The sequence below is a fragment of the Scyliorhinus canicula genome, chromosome 9 (genome assembly GCF_902713615.1).
Source record: "Scyliorhinus canicula chromosome 9, sScyCan1.1, whole genome shotgun sequence".
Lineage (NCBI taxonomy): Eukaryota > Metazoa > Chordata > Chondrichthyes > Carcharhiniformes > Scyliorhinidae > Scyliorhinus > Scyliorhinus canicula.
Window position 1 is genome coordinate 144,866,031 of NC_052154.1, and position 27,087 is coordinate 144,893,117.

Consider the following 27,087-nt stretch of genomic DNA (forward strand, 5'->3'; position numbering starts at 1 on the left):
CTCATTCGACGCTTGTCCTGGCGATAACCTGGTCATTTTAATGGGCTGGAGGAAACAGACGAGCATAGTAGGTTAATGTATGATATGTTCAGTTTATGTCATTAAGCAGGTCTTTTGCTGAGGCTGCCAGACTGCTCTGTAAATGAGACTTTGAGCAGACAGCAGTGCTTAACCTTTTATATTCCAAGCGTCTGCCGGCTTTGTACAGCTGAGGGTGCCCCTTTCACACCTCCTAAGAAAGACCTTGGGCTGGATTCTCCCACAATGGGACAATGTCTCCACGCCGGCGTAAAAACGCTAGAGTTTACTCTGGAGATTCCTGGGAAAAAGTACAGCTAATTCACAGCCATACAGGGGGCTAACCGGGACCCGGTGTAATTCACGCAGCTTTACTGCGAATACAGGCCCTGCACTTCCGGTTTTTGAGTCCACGAGGCCGCGCCGAGCTCCATGGCGGCTCGGACCACGGAAGCAGACACAAAAATTAGATCGGCCCGATCGGCCGCGCGCCCGAGCATTTGACCACATGGATCTAACCCCCGGCCGCCTATAAGGCCCCCCCCCCCCCCCCCCCCCCCCCGTGTCAGATCCCCCCACCAGGGCGGCCGTGGACTGAGTCCGGCAGCTGCCAACCCAGCATTCCCAACTGGCAATGGTTACTCCCACGCCATCGGGAACTCGGCAGGTTGGGAATGGAGGATCGCTGGGCTGGCCTCTTGTCAATGGCCCTCAGCCACGCGGTGTACTCCGCGATCACGCCGATACTCGGGTCCCAGAGAATCGCCGGACCTGCGCTGGGCCCAATTTCGGTGAGAAATTCGATTCTCCGCCCCCGCGCCAAAAGCGATTTTGGCGCGGGGCTGTGGAGAATCCAGCCCCTTTTACTTCAACAGCACCTCTTGCAATCCCAGAATGTCTCAAAGTAAGTATGGTTACTGTTGTGGAAAACGCCACCCAAACTGTGCACAGCAAGCTCCACAAGCAACCATGCAATAAATTAAGAGAATTTGGTTCTCAGTGATGTTGGCTGAGGGATAATATTGGCCAGGACGCTGGAGAGAACTGCTCTGTTTTTTCCTTAAATAGTGCCGCAGGTCTCTTTTATAGTCACTCGAGTGGGCAAAGAGGGCCTCAGTTTAACACCTCAGCTGGAAGACAGCACCACAGACAGTGCAGCATTCTCTTTGTTCTGTGCTGGTACGTCAGTTTAGATTTGGGACTTAAGACCCTGACTTGGAGCTTGAATCCACAAGCATCTGATCCAATCGTAAGAGCACTACCCACTCAGCACTGCTGAGACCTGAAGTTTCCCTTACACAGTATATCTCCTGTAGCCTCACTGCATGGGAATTGAAACACATTCCAGTGTCCTTCTACTCCAGCTCAAGGCATCAAGGCTTATTCTTCTGTCCGTTTTACTGCCCTCTGAAGGCTTTGCAAACTCTGCTTGCTATTCTACCCAACAATATTGCTGTGAGCTGGCCTCATCACCTCGCCTGATTTATCGTCAGTTCACCTATGCATTAAGATTTATGCTATTGCATAAAAACTTAAAAAATTTAATAAACATTTTATTGAGGTAATTTTTGGTATTACACAGCAAATAAACAATGTACATGAACTATAACCTAGGTGCAAAAGAATGTCTCCACTCCCTTACAGGCCCCACCTTTATTAACCCTCTACTCGAACCTAAACTAAGCCCCCCCCCCCCCCCCCCCCCCCTTCTGCTGACGATTAATTTTCCGCAAAGAAGCCGACAAATTTGTTGCCACCTCCGGGCGAACCCTAACATTGACCCTCTCAAGGCGAACTTGATTTTCTCCAAACAGAAAGCTAGCCATGTCCGATAGCCAGGTCTCTGACTTTGGGTGCTTTGAGTCCCTCCAAGCTAATAGTATCCGTCTCCGGACTAACAGGGAAGCAAAGGCCAAAACGTCTGCCTCTTTCTCCTCCTGGATTCCCGGATCTTCCAACACCCTGAAAATCGCCACGTCTGGACTCGGTGCCACCCTTGTTTTTAACACCCTGGACATGACATCTGCAAACCCCTGCCAAAATCCCCTAAGCTTTGGACATGCCCAGAACATGTGGACATGGTTCGCTGGTTCTCCCACATACTTTGCACACCTGTCTTCCAAAGAATCTGCTCATCCGGGCCACTGTCATGTGAGCCCGATGAACGACCTTGAATTGTATCAGGCTGAGCCTGGCACATATTGTGGACGCGTTGGCTCTATTCAATGCGTCCGCCCATAGACCATCCTCTATCTCTCCTCCCAGCTCCTCCTCCAATTGCGCTTCAGCTCCTCGGTTTGCATCTCCTCTGACCCCATTAATTCATCCTAAATGTCAGAGACGCTCCCCTCTCCCACCCACCCTCTGGAAACTACCCTGTTCTGAATCCCCCTTGGTGGCCGGAGCGGGAAGGTTGACACCTGTCTACGTAGGAAGTCCCGCACCTGCAGGTACCTGAATTTGTTTCCCCTCACCAACCCAAACTTCTCCTCCAGCGCCCTCATACTCGGAAAGCACCTCTCGATAAACATATCCCCCATCCTCTCAATCCCTGCTCTCTGCCATATCCGGAACCCCCCCATCCATACGTCCCGGGGCAAACCGGTGATTATTACAGACTGGGGACCAGACCAATGCTCCATCTGCTCCCAGACTCCTCCGTTGCCCCAGACTCTCAGGGCCGCCACCACCACGGGGCTGGTGGAGTACCATGCCAGCAGGAGCGGCAGAGGCGCAGTTACCAATGCCCCCAAACTGGTGCCCTTGCATGAAGCCACCTCCATACGCTCCCATGCTGACCCTCCCCCCACCACCCACTTCCTGATCATGGCGATATTCGCTGCCCAGTAGTAGTTACTAAAATTTGGCAGCGCCAGCCTGCCCTCTCCCCAACTCTGCTCAAGCATTACCTTCCTTACCCGCGGGGTCTTGCCTAGCCGAACAAAGCCAGTGATCATTTTGTTGACCCGTTTAAAAAAGGAACGCAGAATAAAAATGGGGATACACTGAAAAACAAACTGAAATCTCAGGAGGACCGTCATCTTCACCATCTGCACCCTCCCAACCAGTGACAACGGAAGCGCGTCACATCTCCGAACATCGTCCTTCATTTGGTTCACCAGCCGGGCCAGATTTAATTTATGCAGGGCAGCACGGTGGCCTAGTGGTTAGCACAACCGCCTCACGGCGCTGAGGTCCCAGGTTCGATCCCGGCTCTGGGTCACTGTCCGTGTGGAGTTTGCACATTCTCCCCGTGTTTGTGTGGGTTTCGCCCCCACAACCCAAAAATGTGCAGAGTAGGTGGATTGGCCACGCTAAATTGCCCCTTAATTGGAAAAAATAATTGGGTAATCTAAATTTATAAAAAAAAAAGATTTAATTTATGCAGCCGGTCCCATCCCCGCGCCACTTGGATGCCTAGGTACCTAAAGCTTCCCCTTACTAATCTAAATGGCAGCTCCCCCAATCGCCTCTTCTGTCCCCTCGCCTGGACCGCAAACATCTCACTTTTCCCCATATTTAGCTTATACCTTGAAAACTGGCCAAAGTCCCCTAGAATCCTCATGATTTCTTCCATTCCCTCTATTGGGTCCAATACATACAGAAGCAGGTCATCTGCATAAAGCGGGACTCTGTGCTCCCCCACCCCCCGGATCAGCCCCTTCCAGCCCCTTGAAGCTCTCAGAACAATTGCCATCGACTCTATAGCTAGCGCGAACAACAGTGGGGCGAGGGGGCATCCCTGTATCGTACCCTGGTGCAGTCTAAAGTAGTCCTATGTTGTCCTATTCATCCGTACGCCTACCATAGGAGCCTGATACAGCAACCTGACCCAGTCAATAAAGCCCCACCCGAATCCGAACTGTCCCAGTACCTCCCACAGATAATCCCATTCTACCCAATCAAAAGCCTTCTCTGCGTCCATTGTGACCACTGCCTCCACCCTCCTACCTTCCGGGGGCATCATGATCACGTTTAATAGCCTCCTTATATTGGCCACCAACTGCCTACCCTTAACAAACCCCATCTGGTCCTCCCCAATAACGTCCAGACTATTGCATAAAATTGACAAAAAACATCCTCCCAACTTTTGGAACCAGTCATGGTCTGCTGATACCTCACCACCTGTCTCACCACTATAGTGAAGGAAATGGACAAAGTAAAGGGGTGGCCGCAGAGGTGAGCACTTTTTTCCCCAACTTTTTTCCCCCTTTTCATTGCTGGTGGTATAACTGGCAGGGTCAAGACTAGGAGGACGTGGTCTTGTATCCCCTGCCTTTCTCAATGATCATGCTGGAGAATCCCGCATTGTTCCCTTAAACCTCCACGGACAGGGCCCCCGGCAGGATTCACACTCTTGTGAATGGTGTCAAAGATCAAACAAAGAATCACTCCAAGGTGGACCGAGGATGCTACCCTGAGGAATTACTCAGGAACACACTCTGGCCTCAGACAAAAGAAACTCAATGCTGGAAGAAATCCAGCTGGATGAACTTGTAGCTCACTTACCTCTCAGTTAGAAGTTGGAGGTTCAAATCGCACAAAGGTCTAGCCTGACCCCGGCCCATCTGTGCTTAGTGGGTGCAACACTGTCAGAGATGCTGCCTTTCAGGTGAGACATTAAACTTGGGCCCCATTTCCCCTCATGTATGGCCATAATAAATCTCATGGCACAATTATAAAGAAGAGGAGGGAGTCATGGGACACATGAAAACAGATTATCTGGTCATCATCGCGTTGCTGTTTACAATTTAATTGCAACATTTCCTATTCTGCAATGGTGTCACAGTTCAATAGTATTTCAAAGTCTTGTAGAGCACTTTGGAATGTCCAGAGTTTATGAGATGCACTAGGTCCAAGTCATTTATGATCCAAAAGTGCCCTGCCATCTTTCACAGCAGGGCCACTGTTCCAGTGGTGGCACTCAGCTTCTGACCTCCTTACAGCCTTGGTTAAAACATGGACAAAAGAAATGAATTCCAGAGCTGAGGTGAGATGAGAGTGACTTGACAACATGGCAGCATTTGACCGAGTGTCGCTTCAAAGAGCCCTAGCAAAACTGGAGTCAGTCCGAATCAGGGGGAAAGCATTTCAGCTGTTCTATCAATGACCTACCTTCCATCATAGGGTCAAAAGTGGGGATGTTTGCTGATGATTGCACAATGTTCAGCACCATCCTTGACTCCCCAGATACCGAAGCAGCCCATACCCATATCTTGCAAGATCTGGACAATATTCAAGTTTGGGCTGAAAAATGACAAATAATATTCGCGGCACACAAGTGATGACCATCTCCAACAACCATCACTGAATACCCACTATCAAGATCCTGAGGTGACCATTGAATAGAAATCAAATTGACCAGCCATTTACATGCTGTGACCACAAGAACCAGTCGGAGTAACTGACATCCAAGCTCCCCAAAGCCAACCCACCATCTGCAAGGCACAAGTCAGAAGTATAATGGGATACTCGCTGCTTGGGTGAGTGCAGGTCCAACAACACTCAAGAACCTTGACATCATCCAAGACAAAGTAGCCCACTTGATTGGCACCAGATCCACCACCTTCAGCCCCACTCCCTTCACCAACCAACACACAGTGGCAGCAGTGTGTACCACATGCAAGATGCACTGCAGCAGGTCTCCAAAGTTTCTTCAACAGCACCTTCCAAACCTGTGACCTCTACCGCCTCGAAGCACAAGGGTGACAGGTACATGGGATTTTGGATTTGTATTTGATTTATTGTCACGTGTACTGAGGTACAGTGAAAAGTGTTGTTCTGCGTACAGTCCAGGCAGATCATTCCATACATTAAAAATATAGGACACACATAATACACAATGTAAACACATAGACACAAGCATTGGGTGAAGCAAGCAGAGTGTAGTACTACTCAGTAGGGAAGATGTGTGAAGAGATCAGTTTAGTCCATAAGAGGGTCATTCAGGAGTCTGGTAACAGCTGGGATGAAGCTGTTTTTGAACCTTTTAGTGCGTGTTCTCAGACTTTTGTATCTCCTGCCCGATGGAAGAGGTTGGAAGAGAGAATAACCTGAGTGGGACGGATCTTTGATTACGCTGCCTGCTTTCCCAAGGCAGCAGGAGGTGTAGAAAGAGTCAATGGATGGGAGGCGGTTTCGTGTGTGTATAGGGAGTATAGTAGGGGGCTACGTACGCAGCCTTGCTGGTCCGAGCGGAGTCACCTGTCTACGTAGGAAGTACCGCACCAGCAGAGATTCAAAAATCTGAGACCCGCTGGCACCGTCCATGGGTGGTCTTATCCGGCGGGATCTCGGCGTGCATGCATCCGGGGGCGGCCTGGTTGGGGGGGGGGGGGGGGAGGGAGTCCGACCTCGAGGGGGCCTCCGCTGTGGGCTGGCCTGCGATCGGGGCCTACCGATCGGCAGGCCGTCCTCTCGGGCTGGGGGCCTCTTTTGTTCCGCGCCGGCCCCTGCGCAATGTTGCGTTGGGGCCGGCGCGTAGAAGGGATCCACTGCGCATGCGTGCATTGGTGCCAGTCCCATTGCGCATGTGCAGACCCGCGGGGCCCATCTGACTCCGGGATCAGCAGCTGGAGCGGCGTGGGTCGGTCCAGTGCCGTGCTGGTCCACTGTCGGGGTCAGAATCGCTGCTCCTGAGGGCATGTTGACGCCGTCGAGAAACGTGACGGCGTTTACAATGGCGTCAACACTTAGCCTCAGGATCCGTGAATCCCACCCAGTATGCCTGGGTGTATCTGAGGAGAGAAAAGCAGTGCTGATGAAAGGTTACAGACCGGAAACATTTACCAAAATCTTCCGTCCTCGTTCACAGCTGAGATTTTCTGGTGCCGCTGAAAGTTAATGGAATTTTGGCGGGAATGCCAAATTTTCCGTTCTCGCTTGCAACAGGTCCAGCCACGGATAACACCAACCCTAACCCTAACCCTAACCCTAACCTGCCCCTTAATACTGTTTTTCTCTCCACAGATGTTGCCAGAATTGTTGAGTATGTCCAGCATTTCTGTATTTTTATTAATGACACCATGTGAATAAATTGTGATTTTGGACATATCCCATGTTCTCTACCACAGTGGTTTTCCTCACCTCATGTTTGGGTCTGTTGTAAATTAGTTGATAGAGATTAACTGCCGTGATTTGTCAATTGTTCCAGTATTATACTGTATCATGTGACTACCAGGATGGTAGAAGGTGAACCTTGACCTAATTCCATCTAACAATTCCTACAGCCCTATTTTCTTCATTTTTACAAAACCATTGTGCACAAGTATTGTGTATTCCGTACCTGGATGGCAAACTTTCCGTCAGTTAGAGGAGCTTCCATAGTGCTTTGAGAAGTGTGAAGAGAGTATTATTTCAAATGTGTCAATCTTGCCTACTTTAATGTTAATATGCTTTGTAAAATCGCTCACAGGCAAGTTTTGACTGTGAGCCGTCATTTTTGACAGTGCTGTCATTTTTGATTGGGAGTTATTAAATTCCACAACAAGTAGGATCTCCATCTGCTCCTCATCATTTGAAGTTATTTTTTGGGCACAAAGAAATTTGAATGATCTAATAATATTAATTATCAATGCAATCAAAGCTGAAAAGTGGTAGTGCTTAGGAGATTTGAGTTATTGCATCATTTAAATTAAGCAATTTGGAATTTGGAGTAAAAAATTTGCAAAAAGACCAGTAAAAGTTTAAAACTATAAACTGACTTCTTCAATTACACCATGTCCATTCATGTAAATTTTGCACTATCATATTATGCCTCAAGAGTCACATGCCCAGGGTATTAACTGTGATCCAGTGGGCGACATTCATAGAACATAGAACAGTACAGCACAGAACAGGCCCTTCGGCCCTCGATGTTGTGCCGAGCAATGATCACCCTACTTAAACCCATGTAACCCTTATACCCGTAACCCAACAATCCCCCCATTAACCTTACACTACGGGCAATTTAGCATGGCCAATCCACCTAACCCGCACATCTTTGGACTGTGGGAGGAAACCGGAGCACCCGGAGGAAACCCACGCACACACGGGGAGGACGTGCAGACTCCACACAGACAGTGACCCAGCCGGGAATCGAACCTGGGACCCTGGAGCTGTGAAGCATTGATGCTAACCACCATGCTACCGTGAGGCCCAATTCGTCCCTCTGATTTTGAAGATTGTGGGTTTCAGTCTCACTCCAGACGTTTCAGCACAAACGTCTCGGATCATACTCCAGTAGAGCACTCGGAGTGCTGCACTGTTGGAAGGTGCTGCCTTTTAGATGAGACAATAAACAAGTTCCTCCCTGCTCTCCTAAGGTGATGTAGAAGATTCCATTGTACGATTTTGAAGATGAGCAGGGAAGTTATCCTTGGTGACCTAGCCAATATTTATTGCTTGATCAGCATCATTAAAACAGATTAATAATTATAATAATCTTCATTAGTGTCACAGGTAGGCTTTCATTAATACTGCAATGAAGTTACTGTGAAAATCCCCTAGTCGCCACACTCCGGTGCCTGTTCAGGAATACTGAGGGAGATTTCAGAACGTCCAAATTACCTAACAAGCACGTCTTTTGGGACTTGTGAGAGGAAACCGGAGCACCCGGAGGAAACACACGCAGACACGGGGAGAACGTGCAGACTCCGCAGAGACAGTGACCCAAGCGGGATCGAACCTGGGACCCTGGCGCTGTGAAGCAACAGTGCTAACCACTGTTATCTGGTAATCATCACACTTTTGAAGACTGGTTGCTGCATTTCCTACATTATAACAGCAACTGCTTCATTCAGTGTAAAGCGTGTTTGCACGTCCCAAGTTCATGTAAGGCATTATATAAAAGCAAGGTTTTCTTTGCTGTGGCTAGTTTGTGGACATCCTACTTAAGGTGACTGGTAAAAGAATCAAAGGTGACATGAGGAGACATTTTTACACAGCAAGTTGCTGTGATCTGCACTGAATAGTCCCAAAGGGTGGTTGAAACACATTCAATTGTAACTTTCATGAACTCTTGAAAGAAAAAAACTGGCAGAGTTGTGGGAAAGAGCAGGAGTGCGCCTCTGATTGGATAGCTCTACTAATGGACTCCTTCCATGCTGTATTATTTCATAATTTTAATTTTAAGGCTATAGGCAACAGATTTGCATGTTTCACAGCTTAAAGGCGAGAGTGAAGTGGTGTTTCGCTGGCACATTTATACTGTAGCCATTAGCCTCCAGAGCAGCAGCTGCAGTATGGTTACTAACAAGGGTGTAACTCCAGAAACATGGCGATTGTCCCGTGATTCGAGGATGATGTCTACTCAGGCTTGTGAGTTTCTGGCATGGGTCCTTGAGTCCTTGAATCCTTGTGTAAAAAAACCCTGTTGACACTACGATTAAGTTATGTCAAACCTTGATTGAACCACACCAGAAATGCCACCCACAGTTTTGGCCTCCCTAATACGAAAGGAAATAGAGGCAATGGCGAAGGTACAAGAAAGATGAACAAGAATATTACCAGAATTGAGAGGCTGTTAGAAGAGATTTAAAATGCTGGAACTTTTCTTTCTAGAAATAGTAAGGCTGAAGGATGACAAGAGTTCTTTCAGGTGAAAGACAGGATTTTGCAGCCGTTCCCGCCATGAGTTCCCCGGCAACAGAAAGTGAAAACAACGGAAAACCCCATTGACAGCAGTGAGACAGGAAGGTCCCGCCACTGGCTAGAGGTGGGCTGCCTCTGCCACCAATAAACACAGGAAGAAGTCTTACAACACCTGATTCACCTGAGGAAGGAGCAGTGCTCCGAAAGCTAGTGTTTGAAACAAACCTGTTGGACTTTAACCTGGTGTTGTAAGACTTCATACTGTGCTCACCCCAGTCCAACGCCGGCATCTCCACACCAATAAACACGCTGCGGGTGAGGCGCGGGGGGGGGGGGGGGGGGGGGGGGGCGTTCATCCTGGATCTTGGATCCTGTTCATTAATGAAAGGTTTGGAGGAGGGGTGCAGGAGGATACAGGGATAGGGAGGGGGAGGTCATGGAGATATATAAAGGCAAAAATGTAAATTTTAAAAATAGACACATTGCTGAAAATGAGCCAATATAGGTCCTCACGTACAGGGACTTCAATCACAACCTCCCTAATAAACTTCATTCCTCTCAATCACTACTCTATCACACACAGATAGCACAAGGCTTTGTGTATTGATTGAACTTCTAAAATCAGCTTCAATGTTCCGCCTGATCCCGATTTTCCCTATTTCCCTGGAGCCCAAAGAAACTACTGGTCTCGGTCTTGAATAAACTCAACAAATAAGCATCCTGAGCTCTCTTTGGGAAAGAAGTCCAAAGATTCACATTGTTCCAAATGAAGAAATTTCACCTCATCCCAATCTCAAATGGACAACCCTTTATCCTGTGACCATAACTTTCTAACTTTCATTCTAAAATCTTCAGCCAACGCGCAAAAAGTGCCAGCTGACAGTGCCACCTGGGCACCTTGGCAGTGCCAGTTTGGCACCCATGTGGCACTTCCAGGGTGCCAGGCTGGTGGTGGTAGGTACCACCCTGCTGTGCCTGGGGGCTTACGATCCCCTGGGAGACCCCCACGAGTGCCGTTTGTGGGGACCAGTGCTGAACGGCGCTCGCCCGAGATCCCGCCTATTTACATCGCAACGTCTCGCGAAGCTGCATTAGATCTCACGAGGCGTTGCAAACCGGGTAGATCCGGGAGCGAGGACTTCCAGCCTTTATTGGACACGCTGTGCCATGCCGAGCTGCTTTTTGGGCGCAGCGTGGCCGTTGGATTGTACTCTGTGTAATCCATTACCTTTCAGAATCCTGTCCTGCAGCTGCCTGTAATAGTTCCAAGATGGCTCCCTTCTCCACAACACAAAAGGAAGCCATTTGGCCCTTCATGTTTGTGTTGGCTCTCTGGCAGTGAAACCAATTAATCCCACCCCGGTGCTCTATCCCCATAGTCCTGCAATTGTTTTCCGTTCAAGTATCTATATAATTCTCTTTTGAAAGTTACTATTCAACCAAATTGCCAATCATCCTTTCAGGCAGTGCATTTCACATCACAAGAACTGACAGGGCGCGATTCTCCGCAAATGCGGCGAGTCGTAAAGGCTGCCGTGAAACTGGCCGTGTTTCACGGCAGCCTCCGCGCCCCCTCCCGGGACCCAATTCTCCCCCCCGGGCGGGGTTAGCAGCGCGGCCCCGTGAAGCACGGCATCGCGGGCTTAGTGACCGTCGCTAAGTCCGCGCGCCAAGCGTCACGGCGGCTGACGCGCACGTTGACGTCAGCCGCGCATGCGCGGATGACGTCATCACGCAGATGCGTCAAACCCACGCATGTGCGGGCCGTCATGCCCCTCAGCCGCCCCGCGGACTGATCCTGTGGGGCGGCGGAGGAACAAATAGTGCGCGGGTATCGGACCCGCTGCCCGCGATCGGTGCCCACCGATCGCAGGCCCATGCCACCCTTGGCACGGCCGTGGTGCGGCCATGCCAATCGGTGCCATGGTTGTCCGGGACGGCACTTTGCGGCCGTTTTCACGAACGGTGAGAGGAGGTGTGTTTGCTGCCGTAAAAACGGCCGTAAAGGCCTGGGAACTTGGCCCATCAGCCTGGGGAGAATTCGCTGTTCGCCGTAAAAAATGGCGAGCAGCGATTCGTGTCGTGGGGCGGCCGTGGGGGGGGGGGGGGGGGGGGGGGAGGAGAATAGCGGGAGGGCGGGAAAAATGTCGGGAAGGCCCTCCCGCTATTCTCCGACCCGTCGTGGGCAGCGGAGAATCGCGCCCCTGTGTTTCAGAAGGTTTCCTCCTGTTGCCTCTGGCTAGGTTGCCAATCACTTGATTGAAGAAGTAGGTCTTAAAGTGCACCCCAGTGGAAGTAAAGAGGCGGAGAAGTTTAAGGAGGGAATTCTGGAGCTTAAGGCCTAGGCAGCTGGAGGCACGGCCTTCAATGATGGGATGTAGGAAATCTTGTGTGTTCACTCTGAATATATTTCCAGTTGATGGAAGAGCTGGGAGCACATTGCCTCCAGACAAGGACTGAAGCCTATGCAGATAATAGTGTGTTGCTCTTTATTGAGGGTAGATAGAGATCACTGTACTGCGCTAACCTTTTGCCTTTGAACACGCAATGCATTAGTGAATATATGTAATCTGATAAGGACAAAATTAAAGTTGTTCTCTTTGCGTCAAAATCAGGAAGGAACAAGGTTGCCGGTGATTTAATTCCATAATAAATTCACGCAGTAAAAATGCCTCTCTTTGTAGCAGATGCAGTCGTATTCTATTATATGAATGCATGTCACTGGAAAGGCCCAGTTTTAATTCTAGTATGCCATTTGGCCATCTCAATGTTCAATTATTGCGAGATAGCTTGACGGGAAGTTATTGTCATAATATACACACAAGTATATGATGGTGCACAGACAGGCAGTGATTGACACACAGGATGACCAATGAACACACAGAACACAGCAGCCAATCACCAGACAGGACACGACCACTATAAAACCAGAGGGCACTAGTTTTCCTGCTCTCTTGGGATGCAGCCTCTGAGACAGTCGGAGCCCATGAGCAACAACTAGAACATACACCATGTGGTAGTAAGATAGTCTGGTCAGTTTAGCCTCAGGTCTCCAGTCATGTCAGCATAGTGTCAACCCGCAGTTAAAGTATGTATGATAGTTAAGAGTCCAATAAAATAGAGTTGCACTTCTTCAAGTGTTGGAAGCCTGTCTCTCTCACTGCTGCAATAAACGCAGTCCTCGCAGACCCAGCTTACCCAACACATCAGTTATGTTCACTGATTATCAGTGCTCAACTTGAGTTACAACAGGACAATAGATTTTACTAAAAAACAGAGTGTACGATTAAGGCCCAGATCTGCGCTCCAGGATTGGCTGCACGAGAATTCCCCGGCTGTGCGAGCCCAGCCTTTAAAGACGCAAGTTGAATTTTCGTTATGGGGAGTGGGCTAGTTTAGAAATCTGGTCCGCCACCCTTGGAACTCAGAGCCTGTAGGGTGCAGAGTCAGGCTGGATGGAAGGTCTGCCTCTGAATTGACTTCCGGTGGTGGCCATGGAGTGAGTGGTTGCACACGGGGCAGCTGCGACTTGAAGGCGTAGAACTGAGTTCTTTTCACCCGAAAACGGAAGTAATTACGGCTGAAAAGTGCAGTTGAAGGTTGGAGGAGAAACTCCCCCCATGTCTGCTACCAGACCCGGCAGAAGAAGGTGAAAGACCTGGCCAAGGACCTGGAGGAAACCTGCAGCGCAGCAGTTATTGGAAAGATAGGGGAGGGGGAAGGGCCGGCACAGGTTGGAAAGCCCAAGATGGAGCAGTTGATGGCTTTTATCAGATAGGAATTTTGTCAAATGAAGGAGGACCAATCGAAGGCCATCGGAGGGGCGGTTGCACCCCTGAAGGGCTCGATGGAAAGGGTTGAGAAGTATTTGGAGACACAGTGGTCGCAGATCCGGGAGATAAAGAGGATGATGTCTGACCACAGCGATCGGGTGGTGGCATTGGAAGGGGAGTAGAGCCCAATAAAACTACTGGGCTCGGCCTTGAATAAACTCAACAAATGTGCATCTTGAGCTCTCTTGGGCAAAGAATTCCAAAGATTAACATTGTTCCAAATGAAGAAATTGAATAAAACGTGTTTATTGGTGGCAGAGGCAGCCCACCTCTAGCCAGTGGCAGGACCTTCCTGTCTCGCTGCTGTCAATGGGTTTTTCCGTTGTTTTCACTCTCTGTTGCCGGGGAACTCATGGCGGGAACGGCTGCAAAATCCTGTCTTTCACCTGAAAGAACTCTTGTCATCCTTCAGCCTTACTAATTCTAGAAAGAAGTGTTCCAGCATTTTAAATCTCTTCTAACAGCCTCTCAATTCTGGTAATATTCTTGTTCATCTTTCTTGTACCTTCGCCATTGCCTCTATTTCCTTTCGTATTAGGGAGACCAAAACTGTGGGTGGCATTTCCGGTGTGGTTCAATCAAGGTTTGACATAACTTAATCGTAGTGTCAACAGGGTTTTTTATAGTGCTCAAGGATTCAAGGACTCAAGGACCCATGCCAGAACTTCACAAGCTTGAGTAGACATCATCCTCGAATCACAGGACAATCGCCACGTTGCTGGAGTTACAACCTCGTTAGTAACCATACTGCAGCTGCTGCTCTGGAGGCTAATGGCTACAGGAGGGGGGACTCCTGGGAGACCCTTGCAAGACATTACAAGCAAAGGTGGAAGAGCAGGAGAACAGGTCTAGAAGGCAGAGCCTGTGTATTGTCGGCCTGCCTGAAGGAGTGGCAGGCATGAGTGCCATGAGGTACGTCTCGAGGATGCTGACAGGGCTAGTGGTGGAGGGGGCGCTGGACAAGGCCCCTAAAGTGGACCGAGCGCACAGGTCTCTAAGGCAGAAGCCAAGAGGGGGGGGGGGGGGGGGGGGGAGAGCCGCCACGGGCGGTGATCGTAAGACTCCACAAGTTTGTGGAGAAGGAAAAGATCCTGCAGTGGGCCAGGGAGAAACAGAACTGTGAATAGGAGGGGAAACAAGGTGTGAATATACCAGGACATTGGAGCGGAATTGGCAAAACGATGTGCTGGATGCAACAGGGCCAAGGCTGCTCTCTATCGACGGCAGATAAGGTTTGGCTCTACCCGGCAAAACTGTGGGTGACTTTCAAAGGCCAGGAATGTTATTTTGAAACCCCAAGAGGCGGCCAATTACTTTATTAAAGAGCATAAACTGGGGACAACTGAACTTTGATGGGAGACGGAAGAGTTGGCACAATGGATTTCGGTTATGGGGTAGTATGGGCGTTGGAGGGTGGGGGGGTTTCTTTTCTTCCGAGGTAGAGGGTTTTCGTTGGGTCGACTATTTGTTGCAGGGGTAATAGGTTTGTCAGGGGGCTTCTGCCATGTCCCCCCCCCCCCCCCCCCCCCCCCCCCCCCCCCCCCCCCCCCACTCCTACTGCCAGTGGAGCTGGTAATTTTTGGAGGAGGCCACCTGTGGCTTTGGATGTGTCTTTGTTTGGGTAGAGTATGGGGAGGTTCATGGGAAGTCTCTTACACAGATCAAAGAGGAGAGGGTGGGGGAGGAGCTGGGTAATTAATAGGTGGAGCCTTCGGGCAGGGGTTGCCAAGCTGGCAGGTAATGCTGGTGAACAGCTGGCAGGTAATGCTGGTGAACAGAAGTGAGCTGGGGAGATGGCCTTGAGGGATGGCTGTGGGGGGTTGGGGAAGGAGGGGAGGAGGAGAAGGGAGATGTGACATGTCAGGGTTGTGGAAGAAACATGGTCAAGGACGGAGAAGGGGGCCATCTTGGATGGGCCCGGGCGGGGTGAAATTAACGGGGACAGTCGGTAGAGGAGGATGGTGGATGGTAGAAGGGAATAGAGGCACAAGCCTCCGGTAAGGCTCATAACATTGAATGTGCAAGAGCTCAACAGGCCTGTGAAGAGATCTCGGATCTTTGCGCACTTAAGGAGTCTGAAAGCAGGGTGGTCTTTCTGCAGGAGACGCATCTCTGCATGAGGGACAAGGTCAGGTTGAGACAAGGGTGGGTGGGCCAGGTATTTAATTTGGGATTTGGCTCAAAGTTGCAGGGGGTGGTAATTTTGCTGAGTAAAAAGATGGGGTTTGTGAGTGTGAAAGAAGTGAGGGACCCGGGTGGGAGATATGTGATGGTGAGCGGGGTGTTGGAGGGGACGCCAGTGCTGCTAGTGAATATATATGCACCGAACTGGGATGATGTGTGGTTTGTGAAGCGATTCCAGCCAAGGCCACACATCAGTTGATCTTGGGAGGGGACATTAATTCTGTGCTGGTGTCGAGGGTGGACAGGTCGAGCCCCAGGTCAATGAGAAGGCTGCGGATGGCAAAGAAGCTGGGAGGGTTTATGGAAAGGGTGGTTATGCTGCCATGGAGACTTAAGAACCCGGGGGTACGGAATGCTCCTTCTTTTCACACGTGTATAAGGTATACTCCAGAACTGTTTTTTTTGTGCTGAGCTGCGGGGTGTTGATAGGGGTGGTGGGGACCCAGTATGCGGGGATAATAATCTTGGACCACGCGCTGCACTGGACGGAAGTTCGACTTAGTTCGGGGTGGGAGTAGAGGCCGGGATGAAAGTTGGATTCGGGGCTGTTATCAGACAGACGGTTTTGTGATAAAGTGCGGTCAGGTATTAATGACTATGTGGAGTTGAACCAAAACGGAGGGGTATCAGCGACCACATTCTGGGAGGCATTGAAGGCGGTGGTTCAGGGGAAGAGTATCTCATTCAAGGTGCATGAAAAAGTGCCTGTTGGACTTTAATCTGGTGTTGTAAGACTTCTTACTGTGCTCACCCCAGTCCAACGCCGGCATCTCCACATCAAGGTGCATGAAGATAGGGAAAGGAGAGAGGAGTACGGACGATTATTGGACGAGATAGTCGAGGTGGATAGGGAGTATACGAGGTGGAGAGGGAGTATAGTCGAGGTGGATAGGGAGTATACGAGGGCCCTCACCACAGAGAGATCGGCGAAAAGGAAAAGATGACAGGGACAGTTCGACAGGTTGATGACGGGAAGGGCAGTTGGGCAGCTATGGAGGGGAAGGGGGCATGCAGTATGAATATGGAGAGAAGCAAACCTCATGTTGGCTCATCACCTACGGAGGCAGACCGTGTCCAGGGAAATCCTGAGGGTACATCTCGGGACAGGGGAGGTGGTGTCGGAGCCGGGGAAGATCATTAAAAAAAAAATTTAGAGTGCCAATTCATTTTTTCCAATTAAGGGCAATTTAGCGTGGCCAATCCACCTACCCGGCACATCTTTGGGTTGTGGGGGGGGGGCAAAACACACACAAACACGGGGACAATGTGTAAACTCCACACGGACAGTAACCCAGAGCTGGGATCGAAGCTGGGACCTCGGTGCCGTGAGGCAGCAATACTCACAACTGCATCACCGTGCTGCCCCTTCCGGGGAAGATAAATGAGGTTTCAGGGGACATTACGAGGAACTGTATGGGGCAGACCCGAGGGGTGAAGAGGGAGATATGGGGCGGTTCTTAGATGGGCTGGAATTTCCACGGCTGGATGAGGAGAGGAGACAGGCTCTAGAGGAGCCATTAGGGCTGAGGGAGGTAATGGAGAGTATATGAGGGATGAAGTCGGGGAAGGCCCCAGCGTCGGACGGTTACCTAGCGGAATTTTACAAGGTGTTTGCGGCGGAATTGGCACCGCACGTGCTGGGGGCATTTAGCGAGGCACTAGAGAAGAGGGAGCTGCCGGAGGCAATGACACAAGTGACTATTATGCTTATGGCCAAAGAAATGGAAGAACTCGTTAGAATGTAGGTCATATAGGCCCATATCACTAATAAACACGGACATGAAAGGGCTGGCTAAGAGGAGGATGGAAGAATATGTTCCGGGGTATTTCTGAGGATCAAACATGCATTGTAAAGGGCAGGCAACATTCGAGTAATGTAAGGTGATTATTGAATGTGATCATGACCCTGTCAAGAGGATGGGCATCAGAGGTAGTAGTGTTATGGACGTGGACTGGGCGACGCTACATAAGTGGAACTTAACAAAGTTAGTGGAGGAGATAAGGGAGGACTTTAGGAGGTGGCATACACTGCACCTGACGCTGACAGGAAGGTTTCAAGTGGTGAAAATTAATGACCTGCCAAGGTTCTTATTTATTTTTCAGACGCTGCCGAGTTTTATTGCAAGGGTCTTTTTTCAGAAGTTGGATGCAGTCATTTTGGAGTTTGTATGGGTGGGGAAGGTGCCAAGGGTGAAGAGGGTCCTGCTGCAGAGGAAGAGCCTGAAAGGGGGGCTGGCTCTGCCAAACTTGCTGCCATACTATTGGGTGAATGTGGATAAGATGAGGCAGTGGTGGGAAGGAGAGGGGATGGAGTGGATTAGGATGGAGGAAGTGTCCTCGAGTCTAGGGGATCCAGCCTGAGAGCCATGGTGACGATGGCGCTGCCACTAAGGAGATATATGGACAGCCCGGTTGTACAGTCCACAATAAAGGTGTGGAACCAGCTGAGGAGACATTTCAGGACGGGGAGGATGTCGGTGTTAACGCTGTTATGTAAGAACCATGGGTTTAAGCCGGGGGGAGATGGACGGTATGCATAGAAAGTGAGGGTGAGGGATTTTTATCTGGAAGAGAGGTTCGCAAGCCTAGAGGAGTTGAGAGAGAGAGTAGGGCTCTCGAGGGGAAGTGAATTTAGGTATTTACAAGTAAGGGACTTTGCACGGAAGCTGTGGAAAGGTTTTCCCAGGCTGCCGAAGTATGCCCTATTGGAATGTTTGTGGAAGGGGAGGGCAGGATTGGGGACATATATGGGTGTCTGGGAGAGCAGTGGGGTACGCAAGTGGTGAGGATCAAAGACAAATGGGAGGAGATAGATTGGGAAGTGGGGGTGAGGCACTGTGTAGAGTGAATTCAACCTCCTCGTCTGCGAGGCTGAGTTTGATCCAGTTTAAGGTGATACACAGGGTGCATTTGACATGGGCGAGGATAAGTGGGTTCTTCCAGGGATTGGGAGACGAGTGCAAGAAGTGTGGGCGAGGACCAGAAATCCACTCGCAAATGTTCTGGGGCTGTGAGAAGTTAGAGAGATGCTACGCAGGGGTGTTCGCGACACTAGCAATAATTGTGGGGTGGAGCTCAGGCAGGACCCGTTGGTGGTGATTTTTGGGATATCAGAGACGCCGGAGCTGATGGATGGGAGGAAGGCCGATGTCGTGGCCTTTGCCTCATTGATTGCCCGGCGAAGGATTTTATTGGAATGGCAGTCGAATATGCCCCGGGGGTGGCGGACTGGTGATGGGATCTATATGATTTCTTCCGGTTGGAAAAAAATTAAGTTTGAACTGAGGGGTTCAGCGGAGGGCTTTGCGGCACGCTGGGGACTGTTCATGGCCACGTTTGAGGAACTGCTCATCGCGGGGTGGGTGGGGTGGGGTGAAAATGGGGAAACATTTGTACAGACTGTAAAACTGTGAGTAGGGGAGTATTCCCCAGATTATTTATATTTTGTAACTGTTTGAATAAGTTAAAAAAAAGGCCTGCTCTGTGCTTGAGCATTGGTTTGAATCAAATTTAAAGAGTAGAATGAAATCAAAAATATCCCTGCAGTTCTAATTCCTCCCTCACCTCCCGCCCCCACACCCTCCCTGTGCCCCATCCAAGTCAACCTATGCCACCACATGGCCCCACCCGCCACTCCAGGGTCTCATATTCCCATGCCAACCAATGTGCCTCTACCCACCCCCAATGTCCCTCAAATCCCTATTCCACCTCCATCCCTATAATCTGTTATAGCCCCTATGTCTTAGTGCTAATTCATGCTTCCACCCACCACCCTTGGTCCTTATCTCTTCCTTACCGAGTTTCCTTTGGTAGTTCTTAACATCTTTGACAGCAGGATAGTTCTTTGTGAGCTGGACCATTATTTGACAGTTCCTTGACAGCTTGACAGTTTCAATGAGTTGTGTGTAAAAAGAACATAATCGTGTTGACTTTTAACGATCCCAAAGAGTGCTTTACCTATCCTAAAGGGATCTCAGGACCAGATCCAAAGGAGTACCTTACCTTGCCTCTTGGATAACTTCTAGTTATCCAAACAAATCCACCACGTTCAGACTTCCTCTTGCTTATTTTAATCGACACACTTCGGGTTTTATAATCCTGGTCTATCAAAATCCCACTTCAATGGAGGTGACTGTCCCAACACAGTTCGGAGGAAGTGCTGCACCGTTGGAGGTGCCATAACCTGGACACCTAAAATGCTGCTGCTTATGGGATCTTGCTAGGTGCAGGTTGGCTGCTGTGTTTCCTACATTACAATAGTAACTACAATTCAAAAGCAATTCATAGGCTGTAAAGCGCTTTGTGACATCCTGAGGTTGTCTCACAAAATGCAAGTCTTCCTTCTTCTTACACTTTTCTTCGATTTTCATTTCTTTCGTGTAATTTGGGCTATATTCTCTTCCATCCTTCAGCCTGCCCATCATAGTCTGAATGCCATCTTCAGTGAAGAGTTCAGATGATGCTGCCTGTAGGTATCTCTGGAGATCACATGATCATGGCTTTTGTCACACCCACTACCAGACCTGCCTCACTTTAAGCACAGGCATTTTTTTTTTAATGTAAGTTTATGTTCACGGAACGTTTATTGGAATCTAGTTGAAAAAAAAGAAAGAAAGCTTTTTTACTACCTCAGGACAACCCAAAGCCAATTACAGCCAATTAAATGTTTTTGAACTGTCGTCACTGTTCTCATGTGGAGAATTGAGGCAGTCAATTTGTGAGCAGCAATTTGATAATGACCAGATTAGTGACGTAGGTTGATGAATATTGGAGAGAAGTCCCCTGCTCTTTTTCGAACATCATCATGGAATCTTTTCTGTCTACCTGAAAGACTGGTGGACCTTTCTTTAACATCTCACCTGAATTATAGGATCTCTGACAGTGCCCCAGTCCCTCGGTACTGCACTGGGAGAGTCAGCCTTGACTGTTCACTTAGAGCGGGTGAAAAGAGGACCCGAATCAGTTGCCATCACCTGGAAGAGCAGGTGAGGAGCAGTGGGGCCATTAATGACAAAAGGGGGCAGTGGGTTAATTCACAGTGAGAGGATCAATGGACCCATTAACAATAAGAGAGGAGCAGTCCGGCCATTCACAATGAGAGAGCTGAAACACAGCCATTAACAACAAAAGGCTTGTGCCACCCTTATGAACTCATGAGGCGGTCCCTGCACTCTTGGAATCTCAGGGAGGGATGTCCTGTGAGAAGAAGAAAGGAGAACAGTCGGAATATGTGTGCTTGTATGTCCTAGGCCCATGCAGTGGAGCCTGGTCTCCAGTCATCTTGGACCCCTTTACCATCGGACCAAGGCCCACTCTGCCAAGCTCCGAGGGGCTGCCAAAGAAGGTTTACTTAAGGACACTCAGTGAATGTGAAAAATGAAAACATTTTCTAGAACTGATCATTCTGGGGCAAATTTAGTCCATAAATGGAGAATCCCCCTCACGCCTAACATTCTTGCTCAATTGAATTATTCTAGTCTTTTCATCAGACAAGAGCAACTACCCTAGTGGCTGAGCTGGGAATTGCTCTGATCTAGGTGAAACAAAGCCAGGCAGACATCAGTTTGGATACATGTCTTCAACGTAGGCAAGGCGTGGTGAGAAATATGCAGTGCCAAGTAGAAAGATTGCAGTAAGTTACCTGAAGAACAACTGGGTGAAGAAGAGGAAGATCGGCTGCAATACTGTTAAATGACCCGTTTTCTAGAAATGGCTCTTGAATGAGAACATAGCCAGAGTTTGGTTGTGTTATGTCTCTTCTTTAGAAATAGAAAGTGCTGCTGCTGAGATTCTGAGGCAGACACATGAAGTACGATCGATGAGGGATCCTTGGAATAGTACCCTAGGATGACAGCATCATCAGGGATGTAAGGAAGAGGAACAAGGCATTTATGATTACGCATCATCTACATTCTCTGATTGTCTTTCATCGCTGATGTAGGGCTAATAGTCATGAGATGATAAATAAGCACGTCTATAGTAAATTTAGCCAATTGTGCAAACTCAGCCCTGAGAAAACCTAGTTGGGCATTATCATATTCCTCAAAAATATCTGAGTCATTTGCATACAATGAATTCCATTGAAGCGGACTGGTTGGTATATATGAAAATGCGGTAGTTAATTTGTGGCAGCGGAATTAGGCTAAAAGATGTTAAATTGCAATGTCAGGTCGCATAAATTAGAGTTGTATTCTATTGAATGCAGAAGATCAAGAGGTGATCTCTTTGGGGTATTCAAGACTATTAAAGAATTATATAGGATGGATAGAGGGAAACCACTTCCTCTCATGAAGTTCAGAACTAGGGGGCATAACCTTCAAATTAGACTTCATGGGTGAGGTCAGGAAGCAGTAACGGTAAAGTCGCCCCAGTCCCAGATGACCATAGGCTGTTTTCCCCTTTGACAGGAGAAAGCTAGCTGGTGGCGATTTAACCCGAGGATCACCACACCTCAGGCGAGGGGCAAGATTGAGAAGGCGAGGCCTTCATGAATAACCTCAGCCAGTACAGGAATTGAACCTGCACTGCTGGTGTCGCTCTGCGTCACAAGCCAGCTCTCTGGCCAACTGAGCTAAACCGGAGCATTGCTTGAAATCACAAGAGCAGCAATTGCGTTTAAGTGGAACCCTTTAAATAGCAAAACATCCCAAGACTTTTGGGTTCACAATAGCGTTACCAGAAAAAAATGACATCAAGGCACCTAAAGGTGATCAGAAATTTGGTCAAGGTTTTAAGGTGTATCTTAAGGAGCAGAGATGAAGTCGAGGGTAGGAACTCCCTCACCTCCACCTCCCACTTTCAGGGCCCAGGTAACTGAAGCATGGCTACCAATGAAATCAGGGGTGTTCAAGACTGTAGATACGAGGCAGGAATGGTACTGACTGAGCTGGGTTAAGTTTGGGGTTACTGATGTTTTATGTTTAAAAGATGCCGCACAGATTGAGTGTGTAAAAATGCTGTTTCCCTTTACATTCCAGGTACTGCGGTTTAAATGCAAATCGGCAGACCTCGTCAATGGTGGGATTTATCGTGAGCTGCAACTGCTCATTCCATGCACCCATGATGTTCCCCCAGAACCCACTGGCAGCACTGGGGGTGGAAAGGATTGGACGGTCCAGTGTGCACTACCGGGTGGCTCTGTTCAAGCCGCGTCCAGACCGAATCCTGCTGTCCTTGGATTACGACCTTCTCTCTGACGGTTGCTACTTGGGCAGCCCCTTACTGGAAGGGTTCGAGACCATGGCCTGCACAACAGGAAGGTCCATCCATGTCTTTGTGGATGCAGCCAGTGAGAAGCCTAAGGAGCTGCCCAAGCACTTCCGGATGCAACTTGAAAAGATTTTACTGCAGCCAAGAGCTGCCAATTAAATATTTTTAAAAGCATGATCACCTCCTCTTGAAAGGTACATTTTATGACTGCTCATAGCTGGTACAGATTGGAAAGTCACCAGGAAATCAGCCCCAGTTGATCACCCATTGATTTTTCCCTGTGAGTAAAGAATTTCCTGGTGTGCTGTGGCTGGAGTGAGGCCCTCATCCCCAGCTCCAAGCCTTGCTAAATTTACAATAAAAACAGAAAATTCTGGGAAAATTCAGCAGGTCTGGCAGCATCTGTGGAGAGAGAAACATTTAGCCGATGGAGAGAGAAATATTTAGCCTACGGAGAGAGAAACATTTAGCCCTCGGACTCCAAACGTTAACTCTCTTTCTCTCTCCGCAGATACTGCCAGATCTGCTGAGATTTTCAAGCATTTTCTATTTTTATTTCAGATTCCAGCATTCGTAGAATTCTTGTTTTACTCATTAAAGGCATGATCGACCCGACTGAGAACAAAGTCCCATAAAGAGTGGGTTTAGCAGGGTGTTTCCCGGTGCTCGGAGCTTCGAGAAACCCCATGCTACCCATTCGGGTATATTCGGGGTCTCAGTGGGGAACTCCCAATGAGGCTACACTTAATCCCGTTTTCTGTACTGAGGAACTCGCTTGCAGGAACTCCTTAGTGTGGAAGGAGATTAGAATGGCATTTTTAAATGGCGTTCTGATCTCTTGACCCCCGACATGCCCCCCAAATCCGCAACTCCCCTATAAGGGGGTCCTTGGGCCCCCACACCTCCTGCACTGGGCTTCCCAGCCTGATGTCCATCATGGGAAAACTGCTAGCTTGGCACTGCCAGCCTGGCACCCTGGAAGTACCCCTTCCAGTGCAAGCTGGTCACCTTGGCAGTGCCAGGCTGGCATCCAGGTGGCACTGCCAGTGTGACAGGCTGGCAGTACCAAGGTGCCTGGGTGGCACCAACACTGCCCTGCCCTAAGGGCAAGCACTGGGGAACTCCAGTTCCCTGAGAAACCCCCATTAAGGCTGTTCTATCTGGTCCCCATTTGTGGGGACCACAACTGAACGGCACTCACCCAAGGGGCGGGATTCTCCCCTACCCGGCGGGGTTGGGGGTCCCGGCGTAGCAGAGTGGCGCCAACCACTCCGGCGTCGGGCCTCCCTAAAGGTGCGGAATTCTCTGCACCTTTAGGGGCCAAGCCCTCACATTGAGGGGCTAGGCCCGCGCCGGAGTAGTTGGCGCCACGCCGACTAGCGCCAAAACCGGCGCCAACGGCCTTTGACGCCCCCCCCCCCCATCGGGGCTGGCCGAAAGGCCTTCGCCGGTTCGCGCATGCGCCGGTGCGTCAGCTGCTGCTGATGTCACCACTGTCGCATGCGGGGTAGGGGGGTTCTCTTCCGCCTCCGCCATGGTGGCCCCCCCCCCAGGGGCCCGCTCGCGCCGCTAATCCCACCGCCACCAGAGGTGGTTGAAACCACGGTGGTGGGAGAGGCCTCCCAGCGGCGGGACTTCGGCCCATCGCGGGCCGGAGATTCGCCGCAGGGGGCTCGCCAATCGGCGCGGCGCGATTCCCGCCCCTGCCAATTCCCAGGTGGCGGAGAATTCTGCGGGGGGGTCGGAGAATTTCACCCATCTCCAAGGCGAATGGGTTGGATCCCAACACCTTGGTTAGATCATGGGAATGCATATTAGAATGAGACTAACTGTCTCGCTCTAATATGCAGATTTTCTAAAAGGTGATCTGCCCACAATGGGTGGGATTCACATTCCGATGTCTCGCGAGATCGCATGAGACCTCATGAGGCATGGCGAACCGCGTAGATCCCGGAAGAGGGATCTCCCGGCCATACCAGCTGCATCACGCCACACTGTGCTGCCTCTCGGGCAGAATGCAGCCGGTAGATCGTGCCTTAAAATTATGCTTAAGAGCAAATGAAAACCTTAGCAAAGGAGCAGCCTTTAGAATTAGAGCTTTGCAAGTAATTAATTTTGCCATTGTATTTTTCTGCTGTGTAATAATTTTGTGGGATCAGAGAACGCCTCATCTGAATATAAAATTAAGAATTGCTGTTTCCCCTCAATCATCGTTATATAGAATTCCTGAATATTTCCTGAAAAATATCAATACTCTTGTTTATCAGATTATAGTCATAGAAACCTGTAGCACAGAAGCAGATCATTCAGCCCAATACCCACGTGTCTGCTCCACATAAGCCCGTTATTTACTTTACTTCTCCCTATCAACATATCCTTCTACTCCTTTCTTCCTCATAGGTATACCTAGATTTTGTTAGAGGCATCTGCATGCAAGTTTTACCTTGATAGTTCCTGATACTTGTCTGATGGCTAATATCGGGGAGACCAACGGCAGACAGGGTGACCGCTTTGCGGGACACCCCCACTGAGCAATCATGACACTGAGCTTTCGATTGTCTGCCATTTTAATTCTCCATCTTGCTCTCACGTGGACTTCTCCATCCTCAGCCTGCTGCAGTGTCCCAATGAAGCTCAATACAAGCATAAGGAACAGCACTTTACAGCCTTCTCAACTCAACAATTTCAGATTGTAAACTTTGTCCCTGACTGAAATTTCCTGGCCGGCAGGATCTTCCGGCCCCGCTGATGGTGATCCTCCGCCGTGGGTTCCCTAGCAGTGGAGATGAGGAGGAATTTCCTCAGCCAGGGGGGTGTGGTGAATCTTTGGAACTCTTTGCCACGGATGGCTGTAGAGGTCAAATCACTGAGTGTCTTTGAGACAGAGATAGATACGTTCTTAATTAATACAGGATCAGGGGTTATGGGGAGAAGGCAGGAGAATGAGGAAGAGAAACATATCAGCCATGATCGAATGGCGGAGCAGACTCGATGGGCCGAATGGCCTAATTCTGCTCCTATGTTATATAAGCATTGTTTTGTTTTTAAGGAAATAAAGAAAGGGGAAGTAAAATTGGAAAACATTGGAAATCTTTGTTTGGTCCAGAGTGAGATGAGGGCTCCTTCCTGGAGCTGCTTTATACTAACATGTGTTTAGATAAATTCCACTAAGAATCTAATGCGTTTATGCACCACATCCTGGCACAAATCTATTAGGATGAAAGGTCTGCTTCTCTACTGTAAATATGGAATGAAATCTCTGTGATCCAACTCCTGGCACTTAAACTACAAGATCTGATTCTTAACCTGGAAGCAGAAGCTTTATGTTAAGTTTTTTTTGTGCAGGATCATTACAACAGAAAAACTGGCCATTCGGCCCAGTCTCTACTGTTATTTATGTTGCACACGAACCTGCTCCCATTCATCTCATCTCACCTTATCAGCACATCCTTCTATTCCTCTCTACTCATGCGTTCATCCAAATTCCCTTCAAATTCAACTCTACTCTTTGCCTCATTACTCCTTGCGATTGAGTTCCATTCAAATCACTCTCTGGGTAAAGATGTTTCTCCTGAATTCCTTATTGATTAGTGAATTGGATGTGGTGATACCAACATGCTGTGGCAACAGGCAAACCACAGTCTCCTGTAATCTAAACAAATAGAGTTCTGGTATAAAAATGTCACATGACTGACAAAAAACAAATAGAAAAAGGGGGAACGAGTAACGGCGAAGAATACAGAAGCACAACTACGAGCACAAAGGCCATTAATGAATTTGAGGCACTTTTGCTCCCCTCCAATATCTTGAAAGAGGTGAAAAAAATTGGATGATACGCAAAGGGACATCTTAGCAAAGTTGTGAAAAAATGTTGGAAAGTCAAAGTGTGAACAAACGAGTTCTGGCAGGAAAGCATGTGAATAAAAGAGAGGCTGGAATTTATATAATGCGTAATCCCATCGCTTTGGTCATTTGAAATGCATTGATCAGTGCAATTCTATAGGAGAAAATCATGCAGGAAGTTCTGCGAGACAGGTTGAAGTTGTTCAACTTAAGTGTTAAGACAGTGAAAGAGGAAGAGGAGATAGGAGGGCCAATCAGGTGGAAAGTAGGCACACACGAGGAATGCTCCTGAAGACATTCTGAGCCTGATGCTTCATTTTCCACCCACCATGTAAGTGGGCAGAGTCTAAGGTTGCCTTTGAAAGGTTTCCATCAGAAACATAAAAAACGGGGGCAGTAGACCATTCGGCCCTTCGAGCCTGCTCCGCCA

At 49.1% G+C, this 27,087-nt stretch overlaps 1 protein-coding gene across 1 annotated transcript in view; it reads left to right on the plus strand.

Annotated features, from left to right (window-relative positions):
- Positions 1 to 24,047, plus strand: part of LOC119971767 — a 210,503-nt gene extending 186,456 nt beyond the window's left edge. Inside the window, exon 3 of the mRNA XM_038807850.1 lies at positions 22,583 to 24,047. Coding sequence (XP_038663778.1) covers positions 22,583 to 22,973 — 391 coding nt within the window. The 3' untranslated portion in view covers positions 22,974 to 24,047. The remainder of the gene's footprint in view (positions 1 to 22,582) is intronic.
- Positions 24,048 to 27,087: the final 3,040 nt, after the last annotated feature.